We start from the raw sequence: 12,044 nt of genomic DNA, 5'->3' as shown, positions 1-12,044 counted from the left end.
TTTGCTTGATTTTATAATTGGCCGATAATTACAGACTCTTCTTTTCAGGCTACAATCCCGAATATTTCGTAAGCCTATTTATTAGCTCTCGGTTAACGGGACATATATAAAGATTTGACTATTTGGTGTTCGGGTCTTATATGTGTAGATTTGGCCATAAGTTCATTTCGGATAAAATGAATAAGAACGTTCAAAAGGCAAATAAAGTTGTACTTTATTAACTTTTGACTCCTTACAAATCTGAGCTTTAAACATCTACGATTATCCATCCGGACGAGACATTGCATAATTGATTAATTAAACAAACTTACGTGAAGTTCAATTACAATTATGCTGTCTCGTCCGGATGGAGAGTCCCTCCCACCCACACCATATTTTCAGATTTGTTCGCTTTGAACTGATGAAAAACCGTGAGTGCAGATAGGCGCGCCTCAGTGTAAGAGAGCGGTGCCTTTTTTGAATTTGGTGTTAAAAACCTGTTGAGGATAGCGCAGCTGAACGCTACTACGATTATCCATCCGGACGAGACAGCATAATTGTAATCGAACTTCACGTAAGTTCGTTTAATTAATCAATTTTTTGTGTTAAATATCAGTTTATTGTTTTTTGTTTCATTAGATTAAGATCGAGGACGATCTCTAGTCAGGATTGCCGAAATTATAAGAGACGTCTTCCTTGACAACGGTTGTAATTACATTTAATAAGTCAATATTGGAAACAGAAACGAATCTCTCCAATAAAAGCAAGCGTGAAGATAGTTTTTGTCTTGTTAATGATAAAAAGTGTAACTACGGACAGTTCTCTTGGAGACAGCGCGAAGACGAGACGAAATAAATTTATGTTAATTACATAAGTGAATTATTATTTTCTCGGCACCAACGAAAACCCCCTCTTATACTATCTGATATTTATGTGATTTATAAAAACTCATTATCAAATGGTTGTCACGTAATTCTTAAAAGTATACAATTTATTTGAACAATTTGACAAATTTGCACACAGATATTGCAAATTTCTTAATGCAATTTTTTAAATTTTATGATTCTTTTATGTTTAGTTACAAGAATGTTATTTATATGTTATTTTATTTTTGTCAAATATCTAAAGAGAAACGTTGTAGTATTTTTTTTAATCGATATTTTATTTCACTAAATGCAAGGAAAATGAAAAATATGATCAAAACTTGCGCTCGCGACTTTGAAAAAATGGAGCACGACGTAACAATAAGTAATGGGAAACAATACAATAATTATTCATACTGTTTTTACCTTTTACTACTCTATGATTACGTATCTGTATAATCTTATTCTTCTTATCGCGTATACTGTATATCTAATTGCGGCGCGTATGCATTTTCTGCGACACATTTTAAGAATATCTATAAAGTCGCGAAAGTCGCAGGATTCACAGTCATGCGAATTTCGCTTCTATCATAAGATTTGTTGCAAATATGAGAATTTTTGTGGATTAGTCCACTAATTGCAAACTTAATTCGTTAATCAAAATATGCAGTAATATGTACATATACAGAATATGTGTTTATTAGAATTTTTTAAAACTAATACTGTTTAAAGATTCTTAATATGTATTTATGATTTAAAGTTTTTAACGCCGATCACTTTTTTACTACAGACAAATAGATTTTGCTTGGCTAAGATATATATTTATATTTAAGTATTGATCATGACCACACAATATATGTATTTTGAACAAACAGCGAAAGTTATTACGCAATAAAGCCCTTAAAAAACAAATGAGGCTAATTTAAAATTTTACTGGTTAATGAAAATTCTTTAATACATATTTATAAAAATTGGAAAAAGAACGTGTGGAATATGGAAATGCGCATAAGCATAGCAATACATATGTTACCGTCTGCGACGAAGCAACAAATATAGGCCGTTCGAGAATCGCGCTAATAGCGAATTATTATATAACAATTAAGAAAGGAGTGCAAACAGGCGCACGCTTTTGATTGATTGTGCGATTGTGCGGCCGACAATAACCATAAGCGAACAACGGAAACTTTGACTCGCTTGACATAAATTAATTCAGTGCTTAACAAGCCGAAAAAGAGAAACACTAATTATATCTTCACATAAATAACCTATAATATATTCAAAATCAAAGCATTGTAACCTTCTAGAGGCAAAGAAGAAATAGAAAAGTACTTCTAAATCTTGTATGACCATCTAGTTCGACCACTGATTTGTCCGTGTGTGTTCGTTACTAAAATATGTTTCTTTAGTAAAAAAATTTTGAAAAATTTCCACCAACGTGTTTTAGATTTTCCAGTTTAAAGTTCCTCAATCCTTTCCTTGTTATGCAAATTTATGTAAAAACAGATAGCAAATTGTTAATAAAGATTGAAGTTTATCCAACAAAAATAAAACTAAAACTGTCATTAATGAACGGCAATTATTAAAATTAAATATTTGCAAAGAAATATAAGATATTTATATGTACCAATTCTGGCCATTATATTTATAACTATTTAAAAAATTGTTTTTTTTATAGTTGGAGATTGAAATATGTCTAGCCATTGAGACATTTATCTTATTACATTTTCTTTTAACAACAATTTAACAAATAAAATTAAAAAAAAAATCTTAAGATGATGTTTCTTATATGCAAGAAACTTCTTCCACTCTCACAAAAGAGAATCTTGCTGAGAATCTTTACCTACCCACAGTTTTGTCATTATCTTTGTCATCAATAAATTGCAAACTAACTGCCAAAGCAGAAGTTCCAAAGTTTATCGACAGCAAAGAATAAAAAAAAAATATAGAAATAATAAAAAGTTTTTAAAATCTTATATGCAAGAAACATCCGCTCTTGCGGAAAAAATCTTGCTGTTTGCCCACCCAAAGTTATGTCATTATCTTTGTTATCAATAAACTGCAAACTAACTGCCAAAGCAGAAGTTCCAAACTTTATCAACAGCAAAAAATTAAAAAAAAAGAAGTAATAAAAATTTTTTAAATTTAAACTATCCGAAAACTCTAATGGACAATCCTATTTAATGGAAATTCTACCTACCACAAAAACCTACCTATGAAAAAATTCAATACCTAGGAGTTCGTAAAAAAACTGTAACTGTAAACTGACAAAATTTAATAAACTTGAATTCTTTGCGGAACCGTTTGAGAATTTTTCGCAAGATGCTTACCGCAGAGCTCAGCTCAGTTTCCGCTAGTTGCGTTCAAAATTTATGTTGATAGTCGACCATTCTTCAATGGTCGATCGTATCAACGTTGTTTCAAGATCTGTGCTCGACCATCATCGATGGGATCACGAATTTCGAAAGTCCATGCTCAACCATGGGATCAACAACACTAAAACTACCGACAATTAGCATATACCAATTTCTATTTCTTTTATCTTTCTTTTATAAAAAATGATGAAGAGAAAAGTACATTAATCAATTTAATCATTTAACACAATGCAACAAGTGACAGAAAAAATCTAAGAAAATACAGCATTATAAATTTTTTAAGTAATTGTTCTCAAAAAATATACCGGTCATTTTAACCGCTTTGGTAGTTCTAGTTCTGTTAAGCCATAGGACCACGGATGCATGGGTAGGCTAGGAAAGATTACGAAGAAATTGGCGTATAGCAAAAATACAAGAATAAATATATTTCAAAATTGTTAATGAAAAATGTGCTCCTTTTTTTTATTAGATAAATTGTTCCAAATATAATTAAAACCATAATTGATTAGTATATTTACGTTTGTGTAAAAAAATTTTTTTTTTTTATTTATAATTTATATTTGTGATACGTACATATGTATTTAAAAATTTTTTTACTTTTGCTTTTCAATTCTGTCATAAAAAAATTCTACAAACTCCAAATAATTCAATATATCTTATTCTGATCCGTCAATTATGAAATATATTTAGGAAATGTTCCAGGGTTAAATATTCATTGACGCATCTAATTCTTAGCCTATCCATTTAAGATATTGGATCGAAGAAATAATGTACTTTTTATATTTTTATTTAAAGTATTCTTATGTATGATTATATTTTTAATATTATATTATTAATATTTAATGTATATTGATTCGAAGGTTTATTAGACCGATGAAAGTTGATTGGGCTCAGTAAAAATCAATTAGAAACGCTTTGCTTTTTTTTAATGTACAACGCATTTTGCAGGTTACACATTTTTTAATAATGTTTATAATTATAATCTAATATAACATGTATCTTTTCTAAATATATATAATAATTGGTAACACATAAATAAATTTAATTTAAATTAATTAAAAGGTAAGTATTTTGTTTCTTAAAAATAAATGCACGTACAATTCAAAATATTTGAAAAAAAAATACGTGAGAATAAAATTTTGATTACTATAAAGTGATAAAAATTATACGGTCCGCAAAATGTGTCGAAAATATTTTTACACTATTGTTCGATCCATTATCTTAATAATAAAAAAGACAAATGGACTCACCGATCGATGCGCAGCAGCGGAGTTGTCGTTCAGTTGATCTGCATAAGTTGATCTGTAAAATACGAAAATGAATCAAGATTATAGTTGCATTCAAAATAATGAACATTGTCGTAAGCAAAATTGACTGCGCAATTTTCGATTGCTCTCTGCTGACGTTGCCTGCTGTGAGAATCAACTAAATCATGGTTTTATACAATTGCGTATTTTTCGAATTTTCCTTTATCATGACATGACAAAGGAAAGCGCGATCGCATGAAACAATGATCCGTTTCATTCTCACAGCAGGCAACAACGATAGAAAGATATCAAAAATTGCGCAGTCAATTTTGCTACAATTCGTCATGATAACTATGATATACCTAAATTACTTTTACAAAATTTCCGTGATTTCCGCAGATGAGAAATAGTATGAATCGGCAACAGTTTGTAGAAAATAATCTTTTAATGTCAATCGCAATTACGATTTGAAAAACAATACGATAAGGAGAGCGATACAAAGTTATTTCCGCTGCCGTGTGCTCCGCGCGAATGCCGTCGTGCGAATGTGAGCAAATTATTACACGCAAGGACAATAGTACGCAAGACAACAGTGCGCGCACGCGTCTTAAATCACGAAAACCAATCTTTGACGCTAACACCATGGTATAAATACAAGGGTATGCTCATCTCGTATTCACTCACTGCGCAGTCAAAGTGTGACGTCACACTCGGGGCCAATCAGACCATCCGAACGGTTCGACTAAACATGGTGACCCTCAGTGCTTGACGTTTATGTTCGGAAACGCATGATTGAGTGAAATCTTTTCAATGAAAACGTAACCGATAAAAATGTTAATATCTAAGAAAAAAATACTAATACCTTAACGAAAAAGATTAATATTTTTATGTTAATTTTATATTTAATTTTTCTATATTGAGTTTATAATGTTTATTTATATTATACTTTATTACAGGATATTTATTAGTTCATAAAATATTACTTCAAAATAGATTTTTTTCTGCAAATTTGAAATCAAAATAATATATGTGACGAGAATGCTGCTAATATAAGCTGCTTGGAAACAGTAGTTTTAAATTTACCGCTTATCTGTGACGTCACACTTTGACAATTTTGATTGGTCGCGTGCGCAAGAGCATACCCTTGTCTTTATACCATGGCTAACACCGAAATTACTCACATGTAGTGTTCGGGTTTGTTTTGGAATCTTGTTTACATCACGGCGTACGTGCTCTGCGTATTATTATCTAATTAGAGCAGCAAAAGTTTCTCTATATCGTACTTTTTACCGTATTAATTGTCAAACAGCGAACGCGATACATATTAGAAGATTATTTTCTACAGCAAAATCCCGATTTATATTAATTCACGCATACGAAAAACATGGAAAGTAGTTTAGATATAGCATAGTCCCGACGGGTTGAGCGGAAACTTAATTACGCTGTTTTCGATTTCTCTTCTGACATTGTTATCAGTTTTCTGCATGTTATTATTTAACCAGAGCAGCAAAAGTTTAACTTAATTCGTTAATCAAAATATGCAGTAATATGTACATATACGGAATGATGGCACCAATATAATCTGCAATATGAATAATCCACTAACTACGGTACATATTTTTTTAATTAGATAATAAAGGATTAAATATAAAGTACTATATTTAATATTACTTCTTATTTATGAAGAAACGCAGTAAAATAAAGTTTTATATATATGGTTTAAATTTTGTTCAAATTGGACATTAGAAATTTTGTAATATTTTTACGGAACTAATTTTTGTCATAATTGGGATTCGAAAATAAATGTATATAAATGTATATAAATGTATAGGATAAAATGATTATATTATATGTAGCTTGTTACATTTACGTTATGCGATATTGTGTGAAATATTTCGTGAAGTAAAATAGATTCTTCTTTCGTAAATCAATCTCTATTGTATCTATTTCTATTAACGCAGGGTGACAGAATTTTATAATTATAATGTAGAAATAAAAATACTAATTATTTTAAATGTATAATTAAATAAAATTGAAAATTTTTTCGTATTTCTACTATCATAATAATTTCGAACATGTTTAGCAAAGCGCACCCTGCTTTAGAACATGTTTATACCGAGCGTATCGTGTAATTGTGCCCTTAGGAATTAGCGAAAATAATAGTGATAATTTGAGATAGGAGATAACGAGAAAGAGGATTTAAATTTCTTGGTAGAATCAACCGATACATATTTCTAATACAGTTTTCATATTACTCTAATAATATCTGCTATATTATAAAATAAAATAATAGATCGTGCGTTTGAAATATTTAACAAAAAACAATTAAATAGTATAAAATAACAAATAAATGATGTGACTTTACATATGAAATTTAGAAACAATAGTATAAATAAATTTATGAAATTTACATATCTTGTTAAAGATAGCGATCGCGATACATATTAGAAGATTATTTTCTACAGCAAAATCCCGATTTATATTAATTTAGGCATACGAAAAACATGGAAAGTAGTTTAGATATAGCATAGTCCCGACGGGTTGAGCGAAAAATTAATTACGCTGTTTTCGATTTATCTTCTATGTCATTGCTCTCTGTTTTCTGCGTGTTATTATCTTACAATACTTTTTTCATAAAAACAAAATATTAATTTTTATTGTTTATTCCCACATTTTCAAAACGCATATCTTAGATTTTATATCTTATTCGTCTGTTTGTCAATCTCAAGATGAAAATATTGTTAAACTAAGGAAAGAATTAGAGAAAACTGAAAGTCCATTTTTTGAAATGCGCAATGGATTAATATACCGCAAAAAGAAAGATGATATACTCTTTTACGTTCCCCAAAGCATGGAGAAAAATATTTTATTTAGATATCATGACTAGATGGGTCATTTGGGTTGTAACGTTCCGCCAAATTTTATACTTAAGATTAAACAAATTTTAGACTTAAATTTATACGCACAAACGCTAAAAATTTTCGAAATTTTAATAGTTATATAAAATGATAAAAGACGAAAATTAAACACCATTAAGATGAAAGAGACGAAAGGTGGAAGGAAGCATTTTTGTTTCAAAAGTTGAAAAAATTAGAGTTTAATGGCACAGGACCAAAAGATAGAAAAATAAAAATTTTGCGAAAATATGTTTAAAGGAGAAAAAATGAAAAGTTGAGAAAAATTGTAAAAATATGTTTAAAAATGTAAAAATGGAAAGTTAAAAAAATTCAACTTTTGTTTACAAAAATGTTTATTTTTCAAAAAAAATAAAAAATATAAAAATTTTAAGTTTTTGGAAAATTTGTTTATAAAATAATTTTTTGTAAACATATTATTATTAACAAATAGGGAATAATCCTTTATTTCATTTATGTACAATATTATAATTTTAGGTAAGCGAAAACCTTGTTAAAACTATTTAAAAAGCGCTAGAAAATAATTACTTATAAGTACACTTATATCATTAAGCAATAATATAATTATTGAAATTATTAAAATCGCAATGAAGAATGAAAGAACGAAAATTAAATGTAGTAAGAGTCGCCCACATGTGTCTCGACTTCTTTCTATGACTCATGAAAATAATAGTTACTAGATAGTGTGAGTGCACACTCTATATAATGCAGGCATAAGTCATGCCATAATGAATTAATTAAGAGGCGAGGCAAAGAACCCCCTCCACTGGACGCACTACGGCGAGCTCTGCAGTTGCGCAGGCCCCCGCTCTCGCGTCACTCGAAAATTAACAAGCACAGTGTTCGGACGTGTCTTCATACACGCTCCATTTTAAAGTAACTCACTCGAGAAAAGTCATTCGTCAAGATCGGACGTGTCTTCATACACGCTCCCTCTTAAGGGGGGAGCCTCGTATAAATCGCTAAAACGAAGATGATTTTTAGGAATTTTTTTTTAAGAAACAATGCAACGGATTTTTTTAAAACTTTTTGGTGTTTTATAACATATATTAAAAAGTAAAAAAAAATTTTTTTTGTTTAAAAATAATTGATTATAGAGCCACTATAAACAAATGTTGACGCAGCCTCGTCACTGGAGTTGTGAATTGGCGGGAGTTGTAGCGTCTTTTGCACTCGTTTGAAACAAAAAAAAAAAGTTTTTCTTTTCTATGAAATTATCTAGTCGATAAACCTAAAAAATAAGTAAAAAGTTGAAAATTGAAAAAATGGCAGCACTTTAAAAAAAAAATGCGATTTTGACCCACAAAATGTCACCTTATTTATGCAATAAAAATTGTTTAAATTAATTATTTTACTTTAAAAATTTTATAGGTTCATCGACAATTTATATTAAACTACATGTATACACAGGGACAACTCGATTGATCAAATAGTTTTTGAGTAATCTTTCCTGCCAATTGCCAAAAACTGGTTTCGAGAAAAACGCGTTTAAAGTTTTCGGTATTGAAAAGTAAAAAAGAAAAGTGTAACAAGTTTAAAACTGAGGCTCTGATTTCCTGCTTCTTCGAATTTCACACTTTGCTTGCACTCTCCAAATTACACTCTCAAATAAGTACTTCCGAAAACGCGCCAAAAACAGTTACAAATTCTATAATTCTTATAAGGGAAACGGCCCAATACTCGAACATATAAGACTTGGATATCAAAATTGATTGTACATAATTGATTAATTTGATTAAAAAACAAGTTTTTTTTAAATATATAGATTAACTATAATACCATATTTACAATAATAAATTACAAACCAAAGATTATTTTTTATTAAAAATTATTTGTTATATAGATTAAAACACGATAATCTATTTGACCCGGTACCCGAACGCTATGTCCCGAATGTTCCATTTGTATGTCCTAGTTCTCGAACAAACTTCAAGAAAGAATAATTTTAAGGAAGAGCTTTGGGAATTTATAATAATATATAATTTAAATCATACTAAATCTATAAATCTTACTTTTATTTATCAATACAAATATTTTATATACTAATAAAACATAACTGATAATTAATAATTTGAAATTTTAACTAAAAAATTAGAATAACTATTAAAACATTGAATATTTTAGATTTTTTTAACGATTTTTTCTTCTTTTATTTTTCTTTTTAATAATTTTTCTGCCTTTTTTTTCATTTTTTCTTGCTCTTTAATAACTTTGAGTTTAGCTTTTTCTTCTTGTATTGCCTGTTTTTTTAATTGTAATTCTTGCTTCTTTTTTTCATTTTCAGTTTTTTTATGAGCTGCTAATTCTTTTTTAGATTTGATTGTAAGTTCTTTTTGTTTTTTTTCCTCAGCTTCCTTTTTATGAATGTGGATCCACTCTTCTGTTCTTGCAACTGAAATATTCTGACTCTTTGACTTCTGTTTTTTCTTTTTTGGTCCTAATTCTGGTGGCCATGATAATGATCTTTTAAACGGTGAAGTTACATTGGGTGGAATAGATTTATTTTTTGTTTGAGTATTCTCTAAAAATAAAAATATTTTTAATAAAAATTTATTTATTAAACTAAGTTTAATTTTATTGTATTAATTAAATTTTATTGTATTTTATTTTGTTTAAGTGTATTTAAAAAAATAAATATTAAAATCTTACCACTTTTAGTTGCAATTTCTTTTAAGACATTAGTGTTATCAAGAGCTGAATCATCAGCTGAATTACTTATTTCATTGAATAACTGTGGTTGTAAATTTTGATCTACAGGATCTAAAGGACTGATAAAATCAACTTCAGTGATAACTGAATTTATAAGTAAGGCATCTTCTGTGATAATAGGAATGTCATTTAAAAATATTTCTGTATCAAAAACTATATTACCATCTATTGTGTTATTTTTTATTTTTGAATCATCTTCACTTTTCTTTAAACCTATTTCAAATATAGAAAGTATATATATATATATATATATATATATATAAATAAATAAATAAATGTATATGTACAAATAAACGAATTATAAATTAAGACTAAAAAGTTAATATATTTTCAAAATCTATATAGTTTTTTATACGAGAAGAATTTTGAAGTTTATTCCAAAGTTGGAACAGTCCTTTATTCTCTATATTACCAGTCCATTCACCTGTACTTTCAGATTTCTTAAATTCTTCAATAATATCAATATCTATATTCTTTTCGATCACCTGTAGAGCTTGTTTATACTGAGTTTCTTCTTTTTCAGCGACAGATAAATTCAAATTTTCTACATTTTTATTGCTAATATTTTCTGCATTTCTATATTTTAAAAGTGCATAATTAACTTTATCAGCATTAAATGGAGAAAGACCACACACTTCAAAACCATTTTTCATTATAGTCTTTAAATCTAGAGTACCGAGAGCAGTTTTCAAAATATTCCCAAAGTCTTCTTTTTTTATATTAATAGTACATTTTTCACGCTTAAAATCTTCAACAGCTTATCCCCATGCTTTCTTCAGTGGTCTAAAAAATGTTCTATCCAGAGGTTGTATAACATGAGTCGAGTTAGGAAACAAGGCTATCAGAATAATGTTTTTTTCTCTGCAAAATGTACTAAGTGGAAGAGTAAAATGCGATGAGTGTCCATCCATGTACAGTATCACTGGAAACTCTATATTTTGTTGTATTAACCACGGATAGAATACATTTACTATGTATTCAAAAAAACTTTTACTAGTCATCCAACCATTTTCAGTTTTGCCTATGCTCCATCCTTTTGGAAAGTTTGAAGCAATATTTGCAGGCATTCTCTGATAACTAAAAATCACTAAAGGCGGTGCCTTATCACCAGCTGCATTATACAAAAACAAAGATGTGATTTGCTCCTTATCGTTACTTCCTACAACTTTATGTACAGTTTTTCGTCCCTTACGAACTATCACTTTGTCTGTATCAGGAAATAATTTAAAACCTGACTCATCGCCATTAAATATTCTATTTTCATCTATATTTAACAAGTTATTGTCTTCCAGATATTTCTTTACTTCAGCGAACCAACTTCTCAGTCCTTCTTCGGTCACAGATGCTCTGCTATAACTAAGATTTTGTGGCTTTCTTTTACTCAGCTCAGGATGACGACGATAAAATGCCTCGTACCAATGTCTTCCAGGTTTATCTTTAGTAAAAGGAGTTTCTTTTTTTAAATCTAAGACAAGCCACCTCACACTATTCAAAAGTTGTTCCTGCGTAACTGGAAATCCTCGCTCTTCGCTATACAAGATCCAATCTACAAGCTGTTGTTCTTCTTCTGCTGTTAAAATTGTTTGTGGACTTTTTTTCGCATTTATTGAAGAAACATTATTTATTTTATTATGTAAAGTTGCTGGAGGAATTTTATATTTAGCAGCAATTTGTCTCAATGGTTTTCCAAGCTTCACTTCTTCGACCGCAATTGGTATGTCTTCCTTCTTATACATAAATTCATTTTGTTTTATATTTTTCTTTTTTATTTTTCCTCCTGACATAATAATAAACTAAAAAAAAAATAAAACAATTGTACAATATATATACCATATATGAAATTGAGGTTAGGTCACACATTTTTCGTTCTTACTTTTAATGTAGGTACTTTTTGTAGGAAATAATATATATACTTTTTATGCATGGATCTGATAAATACTTATTACATAAAAAGTATGC

At 29.0% G+C, this 12,044-nt stretch overlaps 1 protein-coding gene across 1 annotated transcript; it reads right to left on the bottom strand.

The window, feature by feature from the left end:
- Positions 1–9,691: 9,691 nt before the first annotated feature.
- LOC105679239 (uncharacterized) lies at positions 9,692–11,872 on the bottom strand. The gene has a single exon (XM_067349108.1). The coding sequence runs from the start codon at positions 11,867–11,869 to the stop codon at positions 10,844–10,846; it is 1,026 nt and encodes a 341-aa protein (XP_067205209.1). The 5' UTR covers positions 11,870–11,872; the 3' UTR covers positions 9,692–10,843.
- Positions 11,873–12,044: the final 172 nt, after the last annotated feature.

Source organism: Linepithema humile, chromosome 1, assembly GCF_040581485.1.
Source record: "Linepithema humile isolate Giens D197 chromosome 1, Lhum_UNIL_v1.0, whole genome shotgun sequence".
In the NCBI taxonomy this organism is placed as follows: domain Eukaryota; kingdom Metazoa; phylum Arthropoda; class Insecta; order Hymenoptera; family Formicidae; genus Linepithema; species Linepithema humile.
This window is presented reverse-complemented; position numbering and strand designations above follow the sequence as displayed.

Bases quoted from the DNA above. Each gene is read 5' to 3' on its own strand.
- LOC105679239 (XM_067349108.1), bottom strand. From the start codon at position 11,869: ATGTCAGGAGGAAAAATAAAAAAGAAAAATATAAAACAAAATGAATTT.